This window comes from Cydia amplana, chromosome 13 (genome assembly GCF_948474715.1).
Source record: "Cydia amplana chromosome 13, ilCydAmpl1.1, whole genome shotgun sequence".
Lineage (NCBI taxonomy): Eukaryota > Metazoa > Arthropoda > Insecta > Lepidoptera > Tortricidae > Cydia > Cydia amplana.
The window spans coordinates 7679063-7696374 of NC_086081.1; the positions used below are offsets into that span (position 1 = coordinate 7679063).

General features: G+C 35.2%; 1 protein-coding gene and 1 long non-coding RNA gene across 4 annotated transcripts in view; one reads left to right on the plus strand and one right to left on the minus strand.

The window, feature by feature from the left end:
- LOC134653453 (uncharacterized) overlaps nt 1-17312 on the plus strand; it is a 180580-nt gene that overhangs the window by 64689 nt on the left and 98579 nt on the right. The gene's annotated exons all lie outside the window — the stretch shown is intronic.
- The window catches only part of LOC134653414 (inositol-trisphosphate 3-kinase A), a 179770-nt gene continuing 162827 nt past the window's right edge, over nt 370-17312 (minus strand). For all 3 annotated transcript variants that reach the window (XM_063508771.1, XM_063508774.1, XM_063508772.1), the window contains 5 exons: nt 6531-6710; nt 3812-3884; nt 2779-2906; nt 1475-1726; nt 370-1132 (listed from right to left, as the gene is read on the minus strand). In XM_063508771.1, the coding sequence (XP_063364841.1) occupies nt 800-1132; nt 1475-1726; nt 2779-2906; nt 3812-3884; nt 6531-6710 (966 nt within the window). In that variant the 3' untranslated portion in view covers nt 370-799. The remainder of the gene's footprint in view (nt 1133-1474; nt 1727-2778; nt 2907-3811; nt 3885-6530; nt 6711-17312) is intronic.

Consider the following 17312-nt stretch of genomic DNA (forward strand, 5'->3'; position numbering starts at 1 on the left):
TGCATCTTGCGCCGCTGTAATAAGGTGAAAAATGTAAAGAAATCTTTGACGTCGACTGTACAAACAAATGCTGCAAGTAGCAAATGATTCGCAGGATTAATATCGTAGAATTGTTTTAACTGTTAAACTAGATGGCGCTTAACATTTTAAAGAAATTATAACTTCTCGGTTTAACAAAACAATGACCATAAAACGTACTTGTTTACGCTATCCGGTTTAGCTGTCAAACCAGATTCTACGACACGAGTAAATAATATTTACTCGTATTTATTTATATTATATGTATATTATATCGCTTCGCTTTGTGGTTTTATTTTTCATTTTTACATATATGATTAGTAAGAAAGGCGAAGATCAAACAAGGAAATATATGTGATTATGTTTTAATTTGTATCTCCAGATTACTTAGTCTTACGTAACCTATTAAGTAATCTAAATATATTTAGTCATTACACTAATATAGTGTAGGTACTTACAACAAAATAAATAACTAATTATTACGTGAATCCTGATACATTAACACATTAAAAATCCACATTCAGTTCAGACTAAACAATAAATTTGTCAATAAAAATAAATTGCGGGTCCCTAAACTAAGCATGAGTATTTGAAACGTCTTAGCAACAATACCGGAAGGGTCATAATACTTAAGTATAATATTTACAAATGACAGTTACGTCCACTTTTGATTACAATTCACGTAAAACAACTTCATTAAGCGAATGTCACTCGCGATGCAAAACTGCAGAAATGTGCTCAGCACAAGTCACATCTAAAAGACAGACTGAGTCAAATAGCATCAAGTTGCTAAACTGTCCTGTCTGACAGTTTTTTCTATACTCTGTCCTGTGTTTGTGTCATTCTCGTTTATCATAGTTTCAAATATTGATATGAGATTATCAATTCCGATTAGGTAACCATCTTCATGGTTTCCTACTTTCCAAGCGGAGTTATGGTCTATGTTGACGTTGTCGGGCACTGGGACTGTTTTGGCGAAGTCGATCATCCAGATGGATGCGCGCCGCTTGTCGTGAACGAAGAGTAGGGAGCTGCCGATCAGCTCGTGGGTTCTGAAGAAGTGGGACTCGATCAGAGTCGCACGGATGCTCTTTAACCTTTCCAAATACCTGGCCTGGAAAAGTAAATAAATAAGATTAACATGCTATAAAACACTAGCATAATTGTGGCAAAAAAAATGGTAATGTTTAGCAATTTGGGAGACTTTGTAGGTACTCTTTCATAGGTCATTATAATACTACGATTACAGTTATGTACTAACAATTTTTTTATGGGCCCCAGGCCTGACATAAACGAATATTTAGTTTTATTTAGTACTCTTTCATAACATATTCAGAAGCATAACAAAATACGAGTATAGGTATCTACAAATCTACATATTACCAAATTCGATTTCAGTATAAATTCGGCCGCTCAAAAATCCGCCTAAAATTGATAATTTTTAAAATCAACATACCGGGGCATTAGGAAAACTGCTGGTGAACTCCTTAAACGCCTCCATGATCTGGTCTCTGGACTTGGTGGTCTTGAAGTCTTTGGAGCTGGTGCCGTCAGCTTTCTTGACGCCGTCGATCCTGAAGCCGAGGGTAGAAGTGGAGCTGATGGTTTCCCTCCAGATCATGTAGCGGGGCTTCGTTACGCCTTTACTTCTGTGCTCCTCTTCAGAAGGCGCTTTGGGATCTATTTGGATCATTTTCTCATACATATCCTGAAATAAAAATAAAAAGGTTATAAATATAATTAAATCCACGGAGACATGTACTTATCATAAATATGGAAATCATTCAGTTATATTAATTTAAAAACAAAAAAACACAAGAATATTAAAGTAGCATGCTGCATGAATATATAAACGATTTGAATTAAAAAGGGCAACTGCATCATAACTCGTGTTTAAAATAAAAAAGAATTTTATTTATTATCGATTACGAAACTATGAACTTTACGATAACGACTTGCTTAATTTCGAATGGTATAGTGTTTTACGTCAATGAATTGATTGAATCATTTAAAGGCCATAATAAAACAAAAGGACGATTGTTAATTTATGATGTTTATGCCATTTTATCTACACGTATCTCGTTCTTGGCCTTAATGGGCGTAGTTATTTATAAACAGTTATGATAGTGAGGCTATTTATATAAATTAACAACTAACAATGACGTCATTGGTCATAATCTACTCTTAAGTGTCGTAAGGTCAATAAAGAGAAATGGTTGACAATTAAGAATAAAAAACAAGTTTCTTCTGCCGATATGGTTCCATCATATCATGTCCATTTGATACCTACGACAATATCCAACGACATTGCGGTATCCCACAGTACATTAAACTTGGCATTGATGATCCCAAAACAGAATTGAATGTAGGTACTAAGATTAGATTTTGGACTGTGTTATAACACAAGTATCATATTTTATTTATTGGATTCTTTACTGCATTTGAATATTATCACTACATAGTATAAAACAAAGTCGCTTCACGCTGTCTGTCTGTCTGTATATATGCTTAAATCTTTAAAACTCGCAACGGATTTTGATGCGGTTTTTTTTAATAGATAGAGTGATTTAAGAGGAAGGTTTATGTATATAATTTGTTAACGCGTGCGAAGCCGGGGCGGGTCGCTATTATGTAATAAAATAATCATGATTGGTGATTTGTAACGGTTTTCTAAATCATCAATATAGAATTTGGCACCATTCATGTACGGAATTTTTAAAATAAAACTATTTACGCTTTATAGAGGTAAAAGACACTTACTTTTCTTAGCTTCGTCTTCTCCTTGGCCTTAGCTAATTCCTCTTCCAAATATGTCCTGACTCCGATCTTGCAGTCCATGACGCACGGGCTGTCGAAGTTGCTCAGCAAGTCTTGGAGTTGTAGATATACTGGTTGTTGGTGGTTAAGAAATATTATGGATATTGTTGTACTTTGGATTTCCTCTACTTGTTCGCACACCAGTAACTAAACTTTTTAGTGTATGGAATATACCTATCGTAAAGAATAGTGCTGTCACTATCAGTAGTCGTATCTTTGTAGACGACATAGTTTGAGAGAATCGCCGGCCTAACCAATCCTAAGTTCATTAAAGATCATACAGAAGTTTACGAGCTACCTAACTTATCTTTCCCATCGCCGATAGTTAAAAATACAAAATAAACGCAAGTTATTTCGGTATTATAGTTCAATGTCTCTAACTTTTAATCTAATTTAAAAAACAAGGCAGAAATAATTATAAGTGCGCCTAATTAACTCTGCAGCAGACCTCGTATCGTATGGTAAAGTATCCACGTTAGATTACATCATTGACCTCCTAAAGTTTAATCACTTTTCGTCACGTGTTCTGAATCATTGTTAAATATGTATGTAATTAGTAACGATGATATGGTCTTATTAATGTTACTCCGTCATTACCCAGATTTAGTACGGGAGTAGAGTTCAAAATTGTGGCAGTTGTTTTAGGTGATATTATTATAGTTATCCTGATAACTATCCTAGTCATAAAATAACCGATTTGAAGAAGCATAACCGAAAATTATGAATTAGACTTCTGGCGTACTTAATTTATAAACGCTTGTAAAGCCTAACAAGCCCTTATTAATAATCGTTTGTCTTTATCCGTCATGATAGAAAGGGACAACATTTAACAAGAGTATGTTTTATGAATTAGTTTAGTTAAATTAAATAATTTGATTAGTTACTTTATAAAAAAATTAGAATCTAATTTGCAATAAACCTATTTTATCCTTCCTTTTAAATTCTATAATTGGTATTTTTTTATCAAAAAGGATACGTTCTCCATCGTCGCACGTGACTTGGCCCTTGTACTCCGGGACGAACGGCCGAAGAATGTCTTTCATCAGCAACTGAAAAGAACAAAACACAAATTAAGAACTTCCGCTTCAAATCACAATCACATAGGTATTGAAAGTATAACAGTTCCTTGTTGAAGTTTAATGTGAGAAAGATCGTCGAGGCTCGATACAGTTAGACGGATGTCAGAAATTTTGATTGAATCGGTTGTTCATAGGTAGGTAATAACAAGAAACAAGTTTAGTTTTTATTTAAGATTTAAAAGAATTGATTTTGAAGAAGATTGTTAAGTTAAAAAATCTTGTTTACCGGACAGACAGTGCGGGAAGGGAAGTTGACCAATTTGACCATTGACCAAATCACATAATTAACCGAGCTGAAAACATTTTACTTTCCCTCACTTTCTCCCTTAATTTCTTTTAAAATTGTTAGTACCTACCTATTAATAAAATTTAAAAGGCTTATGATTAGGAAATATAGCTTCAACATTTTTTTCAAAGCATAACACCCCAAGTGTTAACTTATTTAGATTACCTAATTATTTCAATATTAATACACATTTAATCATGCATTTCTGCCACTATGGCTCAAAAACTATTTTTTATATGTACCTACATACTTAGTAAATGGCAGTCATTTACAACCCTCTAAACTAAACTGCTTACAAATAGCAAAAAAGTAATCAGTCGTTGAACTGCTTTTTTATCGAAATAGTTTGGTAATTAAAAATGAAGTAATCTATGACGCATGCCTAACTATTTATCACTGGCTGACGTCAATCGCCTAACTGGAATGGGCAGTTGAAACTCAAATCCATTTTAACACATTCACTGCCACCGACGCACATGTGCGTCGACCGTCATACAAGTTTGTACCTAAGCCACGCCCCCTGGCAGTGAATGCGTTAACATAATTGATTCCCATGGATTTAGAGCCATCAACTTCCTATTTTAGGTCAGTCTCAGTTAAACTTCTCCAAAAATAGCTACGAATAGTTTTAACAAAATGTAGAAATCTTTAATTTGTTGCCTACATTAGTAAGTTAGGTATTAAAAAGGTGATGAGTTCTGAAGGTCTGTCTCGAAATATGTAATATCTATGCATTGTTATTATTAGTAAAATGTTTGACACTTATTGTTTTTTGGTACTATGCAAATCATCTTACGTCAACAATACTTATAGAGGCCAAGTAGCTGGGTAAAACCATGGCGTCGATGAACTATTTAAGCTAAGTAAGCGCGAATTTAGGATTTTCAAAAAATCTCTCATATATTAATTTAATATCTGGGTGACCGTGCTTCGCTCGGAAAACATATAAAAACTCAAAAATGCGCGTTTTCCCAGAGATAAGACCTAGCTAGAACGATTTTTCGCCCCCGAAAACCCCCATATACCAAATTTCATCGAAATCGTTAGAGCCGTTTCCGAGATCCCCGAAATATATATATATATATATATATATATAAATAAATAAATAAATAAACAAGAATTGCTCGTTTAAAGGTATTAGATAGATACCTAATAATCAGATAATAATATAATCTACCATGAATTGATTTCACAATAATTTCGCAAACGATAGAAATAAATCATTTACAACAAAGAAATACGTATAACGATAGAATAGTAATGAAACTGAATAAATAAACGACAAAAAGATTCGAATGGAAACTATTATAATTATCATAAAAAACGCGGCAACAGTATTATTAATTATGCTCCAAGTCTAAATAAGGATTCCAATCCACTTATGCGAATTCCAAAACACATAAACACCTTAATGATAGAGACGACGTGCAATAAAACACGTCCATATGACGATTTCCAATCACTTATTACTTTATGACTCACAAAGACAAGAGAAATTAGGAAAAATGAGGCAAAGACCCTGGAAAACCATTTGTCATAATTCCTAGTAGTTGTAACACATATGGTTATGTATAAGGAAAATTAACAGAACCTTTTGAAACAAAAGAATGGCATCAGTTAAGGAGTAATTAGAAATCTCATTCACGACTTAGTCATGCGGTTTCACTGAGTAATCTTCAAATCTTCCTTATATCTTACTTAAGGCTGTCCTTTTACGGGACGTATGCACTGTCAGAACGTCCTGTACGGATATGATGGTCGTTCTTGTCTACGTGACAGCGTGATAAAACGGTGTCCGTCACTTTCTTTCCCACGGTGTTAAACAGTGACAGTTATTTTATCACGTGGATAAAGATGGATAAAGCTATCCATAATAGGCTGGCTGGTGCACATTAAGGTATTAGTATGAAGCAAGTACTTGATAGTAGCCAGCTAAAGTCCCCTAGATATCTGGGCTAGGTACCGCGAAAATCGAAGTTCGCAAATTGTGGGCATTTTTCTCTGTCGCTCTAATTACGCCTTCATATGAGTAAAAGAGAAAGATCCCCGCAATTTGCGAATTTCGTTTTTCGCCATAGCCTTTTCAAATAAATTTACGCTATCAACTCTGCACTCCTAGCACGAGTATGCCGCGATAGTATCACGCGACGTAGATAATACTGGGTTATTTTTAACTGTAATTAGTGATAAGACAAAGTTAAGCAACCACATCAAAAGCTAGATAACTTACATGGGCTTATGAAAATACTGACTGATTTTACCTAATGCGTATCTCCGAATTGTGTAAGCGTTTTATTCGTACACAGTCTCATTTCAACTAAAGAACTTACTTGAAAACATCTTTCCTCTTGCGGACATAGCTTCTTGAGTATGGTTCCCTGGTCAGGGCCCGCCTTGAAGTTCCCCTGGTGGCCCGCTAGCTGCACCCAGGGGTATCGCTGCTTTTTGTAGGTTTGGAAGAACGGCGTCCACTGCACAATGTTCCGGAGCTTACGCCATCTTTCTGATTGCTGAAAAGAGAAAGAACTGGTTAAGTATGCACATGTGTTAAAAAACTGATTACATGTAGATTATGATGTTTCTAAAATGTTTTGCAAATAGATATAGGTATATGTTCCTACTATGTACCTATGAGTGTAAAGCTTTTGTTTGATGCTTGTGCATATTTAAATATATTGAAAACGGCTCAATCGAAATATTCTAAAATGAAGGGAAATAAAATGAAATCTCGGAAATGCAAATAGAATTAGAGTGGCTAATAGAATTTCGGATAGTATAATTCAAGTATTATTGCAAAGCTTTCAACACGCTCTGCTACTGAACTGCCCGAATGAAAAATAATGTGGTGACAATATATTTTACGCCGCGAATTTTCCATGGAAGTTCATAACTATTTATCAGAAGCAGGAAATAAATATTGAGATACAGGCCGTTGGAATGGTTATTATCATATTTTTAGCATACTACTACCATAAATATATCTACAAAATGTTCACAGGTACTATTGTCCAGTAACATTGCCTGAAAATCTTCAAGGTTCTCGAATACAACATGAACGCTGCTGCATACCAATAAAGGTCAACATACTTCGGCGTATGACGATAACTTTCAGGCAGGCGAGCCAGTACCTAAGCAAAGTTATTTATATTGCATGCGTCTACGTCTGTGCCCACACTTGAATAATAACAGGACCATTCCAGAACATTTTTTGACAGTTGTCAACCCATCCAGAGATAAAGCTTTACTTCTTTATTGACACCGTTTTAATACGAGCTATGCTCATGCTAATAAGTATTAGGTAAGTGAGACAACACGATCTTAACATCAGCCGAAAAATAGGTATCTTAGGGGCAGGCATCCGATCGGAACCATATCGTCAGTTTATCTTGTTACCACGCTGAATCTTTGGGTACTGGGAAAGTACGAGTATTCTAGGGTGGAAGATACTTTCCTGACTGACTTATCTTAATTCATATCACAAAACCCAATAACTTTTCCCACAGGATGTGGTTTCGGTAAAACTGCAAATATGTTCGTTCTTAATGCGGTCGGGTATAATAAGGTTAAATATGTGCGTATATACCTAACTACTTAATGAGTACAATTATATGTTATATGGATACAAATTGCGGAAAAATGTCTTAATAATTATGTCATTATCGTCACTGTTTGAGAACTGTATGTTAATTAAATGCTGAACACATGTACCTACTCAGCAGACACAATTACTCAATTGAAGTAAAATCAAATTACTAAAAGTTATTGATTGATTGAAGAGTAATCATTGTTAGAACAATTTAATACAGTCGATTTATTTTTACATTCTAACAAGTAAAAAAACCCACAGGGTAATTGACCATTTAACAAGTAATCACAAGGTTTTTATTATCAGTAATCTTTTAATATAAACAACTAATGACTACGATTAAGATAACATTCACGATGTAGGATACTTCAAATAGTTACTTTTATAAAAAGAAAAAAAACCCTTACTTACTACAGATATTATTTTGAAAAAAGAAAACAAATACACAAATAAACAAAAAACATCTATCACAAACCTTACTCGGACTGTGGGTCTTCACGTAAGCACAGTACACCACATCCATGAAATCCTCAATGTTGAGACAAATATCGGCGACGTACATTTTACACAAATTACACAATTTACTAAACAGTACGAGTATATCACGCACTAAGTAAACACGGACTGAATGCTGCAACCATAGTATTGGTAATATAAAGCATCAAACTGAGTCAGTAGTGAACCGCAAGCGCATGTGACGTCAATGGCGGGACGTCAACGCATTGGTGGATACCGGTTAGAGGGCGGACCATGTTCTAAGTAAATGACGATACTATGTCATAGTTTTGCAGTGGAGTTTACGTGACGCGAAAATTTGGTTAGCTGTATTAATTGGCACTTTGGCAGTTCCCTGCGCGCGCTATCATTTATCAATATGATTTATTAGAATTTAAAAATATGACTAAGAGGATGACGCCTAATACACGTGCGATGAAATATGATAATCTGAAATGAACTTTTTTTGGCTATGTTTAAGAAGGATTTCGTTGCCTCTCTGTCGTTCTTGTAAATTCGTACGTAATTGTGACAGGAAGGCAATACGTCGAACGTGGTTGGCGATAGGCCCTCAGGTTTGAAGTAGTTCTTCATATCATAAACTGAAAATATCTTACCTGAAGATATCATACCTGGATTTTTAGATCTAGAAAAAAAATGGCGTATATTTTAAAATTCTGCGCGTTGCTAAGTTGATGACTTTGCTGTTAAATGTTCTCCGGTTATTGTTTAACATAATAGATTCATTTCTACTCTGACACATGATTTTCTCGATAACTTTTATATAACAGCAATAAATTAATAAATACATAAATTTAGTTTAGCAATTCTAAGGTCGCAATACGTTACATCATTTATTCAGATTACGTTGAGATGACGTTTATTATTAAACTTTAGGTATGTCTCGTCTTATATGGATACGCCACAGTGAGAAAATTTGGAATAACAACCTACGTAAACCGTATCATGGCGAAGTATAATGTTGGTGATTTCGGGATCACAGAGAAAAAATGTATAGTAATCGTGTAAAGCTCTTTACCTATAATTTTCGCTAATTTGGGTGATTGATGATATGAACGATAATACATTTTCCCATTTTTATATCTGGCAAACAACTCCGCTACAAATTTAATATATCATTCACGCATTTGCAGACAATCGTTGTCTTTTGAGCTTCAACTATCAATCAATCAATTTTATTTTCCTATAATAAGGGTTGGTTTACAGGTTAGCTTACTCACCTAATGTGAAGAAGTGAAGCTTTGAGAAAGCGATTTTCTTAGTTATGAACTTGTTCATGCAATTGCCTTAATATTTTTAGGTTCGTAAAAAGTAAAATAAACATAGAATGGCTTCAGGAAAGCCACATTTAATTACCGCGTCGTTGTATATCGTTTAATATTTCCTTTGCATACATGAAACAGTTTTAAATGATTAATATTGTTTTAACAGGACATGTTTACGACCCAGTTCCCACTGTAGTTTAAATGCTGACTTAGAGGTTTCCAGAACTAACGTTTGTTTAATGTGCGTCAGTTTTGCACCATGACGAAGATTGAATTGTATATTAGGTACTTACTGAATTTTTCTTTATTATCCGATTACCGTTTTTTCCGCATTTTGAATGAGTACTAAACTATAATAAGGTTGAAAGGATACCGGATGTGTAATCGATGATCGACGTTTTCCCGTATTGTTAATGACTAGAGTGTAAAATATGACTGATAGGAATTATTTCAGTCTTACCAGAAGAAATAGGTACTATTGATTGAACTCATTGCTATTTAATAATCCTTTATTTCTCAGTTTTAAATGAACACACTTATTTGATATTTACGACTCCGAAATACGTAGTTTCAGCTACATACATATATTATTATTTTTCCTTATACGTACACATTTTTTTTACTTAATTAATCTTTTCCTTTCGCCCAACACTTCTAATTATTTTTATTTTGTATATGATGTTCCACATAATTTAACTTTTGCGTAACTTACTTAAAAGTGTATTAACAGCATATCTATACTCGTATCTGTTTACGTCACACCTACCCCATTTGCAGGCTAATGACCCAACCACGTAACACGTTTTACCTACCTGTTTCATGTCGGGCTATATATAGACATGCGATTCAAGATATGTAGATCGTCGCGACTTAATTCGTTTTTATCGCATAACCAAGGTTTTTGATAGTGCGAGAGAGGAAATATTACTGTTTACTTGTAGGTTCATACGTTTTTATCAATCACTAAAGGGCCCCACTGATTAACAGTCCGCCGGACGGTATCGGCCTGTCAGTTAGAACAAAATTTTGACAGTTCCGAACAACTGACAGGCCTGTTAATCAGTGGGCTCCTTAAAGGTGCGATCAGTCATACATACGAGTATAGGTATACCTCTCGCGTCGGATGATGATTCCTATAATAGATAACTTTTATATGGAGTATACTGAGTAACGTCACTGAAAATAAGTGTCGACAATGTTTCCAAACATTGTCGACACGACACAGTTTAGCATTAGCACATTAATTTTTAGAAATGTGACGTTTATCAATAAAAATATTGTCATGGAGACCATCATTATTCGACGCGATATCGAGAAACCTATAGAAAAGTTTTTCAATAAAATACTACCTAGTCAAGATATTACGAATTAGTTGTGTCCGCCTGTCCGCCCAACATTTTATCCAGTCACATGATTGATATTTTTCAGTGAACTCTATTATTATAATAAAATAAGGGTGACAGCTGGTAATTACAGTGGCCAAAAGCATGTGAGTGGCTGTGACTAAAACTTGACATTTCGCCAATAACATAACCAAACGCCAGATATACATAACCATTAGTCGCTATGTCATGTCGATTTTGTCATCAATGACAGAATGAAGGTAGATGTTTTCCGATGCTTGTAAACGTAACTTTTATTGTTCTTTTGCTTGTTTGTTTTAGTACATGCCGCACCATTTACTGACTCCGTGATAAGCAATGTTATAAGTAGTATACTTACAAATAAAAGTGATCACTGGATTGAATGTCAGGTCGGTCTAAGTATTGTGATTCTTGAACTAATAGTAAATGAGATATGACTAAGTCAAATGACGGCAGTAATCTATAGAACACTTCCGCTCTCATGATTGCAAATGGCAGAAGTCCAAGAAACTCAAGTCAAGGTCAAGAAAAGATAATCATCAATCAATTAATAGCCATAGGGTTCCATAGAATAAAATCCTACGGTGGCACTGCAATAACACACCGTATACTACGTAGCCGAACAACACGCGAACGCGAAGCGAAGCGATGCGGAGCGGGTTGAATTTATTCAACTTCTACAGGTAGCACTTCTATAGGTATCATAGGATTTATCCTATGATAGGTACCTATATAAGTGTCCTACATGGGCGATCTCGCTGCGAACGCGAACGCCGCGCCGCGCCGCTTCACGTTCGCGAGTTCACTTACATAAGACGCAGCGTACCGTAAAATGGGGTGAGTAGGGTCAAAACTGAAATTAAAACCTAGATAACATTTTGTTTTTACATATGAAAACTGAATGGTGTATATAATAAGTGTTCCGGACGTTTGTATTTTAGTTTTTATTTTATTTTGAGTAGTTCCATTTCATAACTTTGACGATAAAGAAGAAAACCCACCTCACCCCGTAGTGCCTCGTATTTGGGGTAAGAGGGGTTTTCATACAAAGGTGATTTTGGAAGATTGTTGGATCGATTTTTTTTATTATGCGTATTACTATAGCTCCATTTTAAATTTGAATACATTATTTTTGTAGCAGTAGTCTTAAAATCCCTTCTCAAACCTTCTCTCCCCATTCATAACCCACCTCTCCCCGCGAAACCTACTCACCCCGTTTTACGGTAACCCTTGCTCCCGAAAACGTTTCTACTCAACCACTTTACTATTTGCAAGGTGTATAAGTATTTTTAAAACTACGACCATAGTCTTCTTTAGGCCCGTGGTCTGATGGGAAATAGTCACTGTATCCAAGCTAATGGACGCTTACAATCTATAAGGTACCTAACACTAGCGCGCCTTTTACAACTTAATTTAGACGGCGCGCGAACTCGTACCTACACGATTTTAGTTACATTGCGGACCATTGAGGTTACATCAATTAAAGCGACCGATCAAATGACGCAATGTAATCAAACTCGCATGCGAGTTCTCTTATAGAAGGATACTTACACTTGGTTGACAGTAAAAATGTTAAGACTCTTATCGTGTGACAGGGACAACATGATGGTATTAATAGTGTTTTTTTTTTATGTTTTCCCTGTCAGTGGCAGTAATTAAGTCTAAATATAAATATGATTATCTACCAGGGTTGCATAAAAACAAAGACGATAATAACATCCATTATCTGCAGTTAAGCCATTAAGTGTGTGGGAACCGATGCATCGCCTATCTTGGACAATTATGTACACAATAACGCTAAGGATGTTTATCTCCTGCACGTTTTTAAGGCTGAAAACAAAAGTGGGCGTTTTTTGTTTGTTGTCCCAAACACTTTTTTTTCAAATTTGGGATTTTTTATGTTATTTCTACTCAGAATCACGAGCTCTTTCTATCCTAATAGGAGAAAAAAAAGTGTCCCAAAATTTCCATACATTTTTCGATCTTTCCATTACGCGACCGCCATACAAAGTCTATGAAAAATGGTGACGGAATGGAAAAAAAAAACCTTAGGACACTTTTTTTCTCCTATTAGGATAGAAAGAGCTCGTGATTCTGAGTAGAAATAACATAAAAAAATCCCAAGTTTGAAAAAAAAGTGTTTGGGACAACAAAAAAAAAACACCCAAGTACGGTCTGCCGACATCAAGGCTGGATTATATTGTAGTTTCTGAGGGACTGTAACATTGTTAATCTGTGCGGAAAGAGAAGAGTCCTAGAATGTATTGGATCCCATACGTTTCTTCATACGTTCCACGACTCTTCTATTTCCGCATAGACTCTACCGTGTAGGTACGGTACGAAAAAAATATTTAAAAAAATATCACATGCCTAAATTACCAGATTTGACCGGTTCACGATTATGTCCATTATTTATGTGCAGCAGGGTAAATGCAACGTGAAAAATATACCGACGCATTTTGTTTCTCTTGATTCAAACCAAAATAAAATTAATCCCAATTCTTTTGGATGAGAGGTGCTATCCGAACATAAACATTTGGTTACACAAAAACAGGTGTGGGGCGCTTGAAGCAATGTTGTTTAATCGATTACCTACTTAAAGCTAACTTTTGTCAAAGTTCGTTCCAAAATCGTAAGATTTATTTAGTAAGGGCCACACCACACTAGCATCTTTTGTGCGTCGGCGTCTAGTCAGCGCCATGGAAAGTGGCGTCGCTGCGCAGTCGCGCCAACGTTGCATCGAGCAGCAGCCATAGAGTTGACTAGACGCCGATGCTCGGAAGACACTAGTGTGGGCTAACAGTCATATGTTTTAACTTGAAGCATGCTGACAATTTTACGCAATTTTACCAGTTAACTGTTCCCACAAGGAATTTCCTTTTTCCAGGGGTTCCACAAGGGGGATTTCCATAATCTCATACCGCTCGACGATAGTGGCAAATCCTCATGTGGTTGACAGCTAGAACGGACGTCACTAAGTCTAGTAGTCAAGTGTATACTGCCATGGTATGGCAGTATAAATTGTCTACTAAGCGACGTCACAAAAATACCAAATTTTTACGCTTGAGGGTATGGTGCTCAAAGTCAAACAAGACAGACCTGGAGTAGGAACCTGGATCTATTCACATTATGGTAAATTTTATGATTTACCCACGTCATTATAATGCGCACTTATCTAGAATTCATTTAAATCCTAGTTTTCTTCTATAATTTTGTATCAATTTATCTTTACATTTACTTAGCCATTTGCTAACTACAGTTTGAGTTTGACTAAAGCATTGAAAGCGTACTCTTTGATGGTTTTTATTGCTTTGACGCAAGCACTTTGATGTTGGAGATAAGTTTTAACGGTTCTCTGTGGTGCGCATTTCTATTGCTGTAATGTTGTGCTGGCGGTTTAATTACCTATCTATGTGTGTAGTTACGGGCAGTGGCGAGTGAAGATACTAGTCCCAGAAGTATGTTTCCGATCTCATACTAGTAGGTACCTACCTACTTTATGGACGTCATACTACTTTATGTACCAATGGATACCTAAGTTGTGTAATTTGCTTCTAAAATGTGTAGTTTCAGAAAAAAAGAACATCAAAGAAAAACTTTGCCTTCTTAATTTGTACTAAATTAAATATTTTGTGAGGAATGGGAGGAAGTATGGTTGTGTAAATAATATTAAAGTTATTGCCGTGTGAAAGGAAATGATAGAGATACAGCTAAACCTATCGGTGTCAAAGTTAATTATAACTGCCACCAGCAACCGGTTCCAGGCATTACGGCTTAACTAGTTTTTGATCTAGATTGTAGCGATTGCTAACAACGAAAACACTTCGATATCAGATATCTAAGGAATAGAGGATTATATTGGTACATTTCTGTTATTAATTAACGGAGTTTCTGAAACTGCATCGTACAAGATAAATAAAGTGATAAGTTTTATGAAGTTTATGCATAAAAAAACAGTAAGACAAAATGTCTTCAATGTTTATGTACCGTAAAACGGGGTCACCAGAAATCGCGGGGTGAATAGAGAAAATTTCGGTACTTTCCTTTACATTGTTAAATTTTAAAAACTACACTACCATCCCCAATTCTTTTGAGATACAATTATAGTAGAATATTCAATCTTTAATCTGGTAATACGAATCAAGCATGAAGATGATCACAAGTAATAAATATTTTAGTTTGAAGTGAGGCCTTGTGAAAGTAAGATATATTGCCTGTCTGAACTTTGACATAGCAGTGAAATGCAGGTTAGTTATTGTGTTATTTATAATGTATTAAGTAAACCAGTTCTTCTAGTGTTTAAATAATAAAAGATAATGCCGATTTTCCTTATTAATTAAAGATAAATGTGCAAAAAACAAATCATAACCGTTTTTACTAGAGCTCCCGATACACGTGTTACACGCTGACACGGGTACCCGTGTTCTTAAGCCCGGCGGTACTAAGAACCCGAACTACACGAACCCGCCCGGATCCAGAAACGTTTACACGGGTACCCGTGTACCCGTGTACACGGGTACACGAAAGAACGGATGTTATTTACCCGCGGGTTCAACCGTTCATTTTCGTGTAGCAGAGATTCGTGCTATGAAGAGATACGGTGGAATATAAGAGAGATTAGGAAAGTTCGATTACTTTGCAGTTTAACGTGTTATTGATTGGTAATATCAATAATAAAGTAGACTTTGTTTCAATAATTCATATGTTTTGTTTGAGATTAAGTATTTTCAATTGCCATGTCGTGTGAAAAACAAAATACATGACATAGATAATAAACAAAGTGCAGAAGTTTCATTCAATAGAACGTGTTGTTTTTACAACGTGCGTTGGTGCTTTTGGTCTTATCTCTTTGTGATAAGCTAGACACATCTGCAAAAAAATACAACAACTAATCTTTCAGGTAGGATTATTCTATTGTTTGGTTGCCGCGCGGCTCTTAAAAGCATTTTACTAGTGACAGAGACAGCAAACAATGAATAATATCTATGCCTAAGATTTAAAAAGTATCTCATAGAACTTTAGTTAGACTCCAGTTCGCCTATTGGTCAGTTGGATACTAAAGTCTATCTACGTTAATCGTACCGTTTTGTTGTTTTATTAATAGTTTTTGTTTTGTTGTTTACTGTTAATTTTTGTTAAAAAAAATGAGAAGAAGTTGGGTGTGGAACTTTGCCAGATCCGGTGACAAAGCCTATTGCTCTTTGTGCAATGACCGGGCAAATAACGAGTTTTCGTGCCATGGTGGTTCAACAGGAGCCATAGGAAGATATTTGTTATCAATACATCAAAAATCACCCACCATGACGACCCCTGAGTAAGTACATTTCTTCCTACTTCGTATAGTGAAACCAAAAACTGCGTTAAAATGAATGCGATTTTTTTACATTTATAACAGTTATAATTTATTAGAATGTTTAGTATATTTAAATAAACAGTTCTGTAGTATATTTGTAATTAAGGTATTGAAACAATAAGGGTCAGAATGGGAATGAGGATGGGATTTAAAACTACCGTTCTTATTATTGTGTGGTATATGATATATAATGAAGTTTTTACCAATCTTCACATTTTACTTGTAGATACTTTAAGTTTAAAGTAATCAATTCAGAAAATATTATGCACCATAAACAGTCACTACATATTACAAATAATTTTGTGATTAATGGGTCTTTTCTATATGGAAACAAGCACCATTTGTGACAATTTGTAGAAAAACAATTTTTTATATCTTTGAAAATTACTGTTTAATTTAAAATGAGTTTTTGGCAAAAATGTCATTTTTGTTACACGCTTTTATCGCTGACTGTACTTTTCTTACGACAGACAACTAATACTCATCGAGACAATTCTAAAAAACCCTAACACAATTAGGTTGCGTTGTTTCATCACAGAGTTCCTATGGCCACCTCCTGTCTCCATCATCAGATCAGCTCGATGGTACCATAATATTGCATTGTCACCCGACTTACATATGTATGCAAAATTTCAGCTCAATCGGAAGTCGGGAAGTGGATCAAATTTAACTTGCAAGATTCCATTACAATTTAGTTACATACAGGTCGAGTTCCTATGGCCACCTCCTGTCTCCATCATCAGATCAGCTCGATGGTACCATAATATTGCATTGTCACCCGACTTACATGTGTATGCAAAATTTCAGCTCAATCGGAAACCGGGAAGTGGATCAAATTTAACTTTCAAGATTCCATTACAATTTAGTTACAGGTCTACCTAATAAAAGCGTGTTAAAAATGAGAACCGTTGTAAAGCATTTCACAGCCTGTGTCGAATAATAATAGCATTTATGTTTATTTTTACAATACAATTTGATATTTTAACTAGTACACAAAAATAGATATTTTCATTTCTGTTCACTCTACC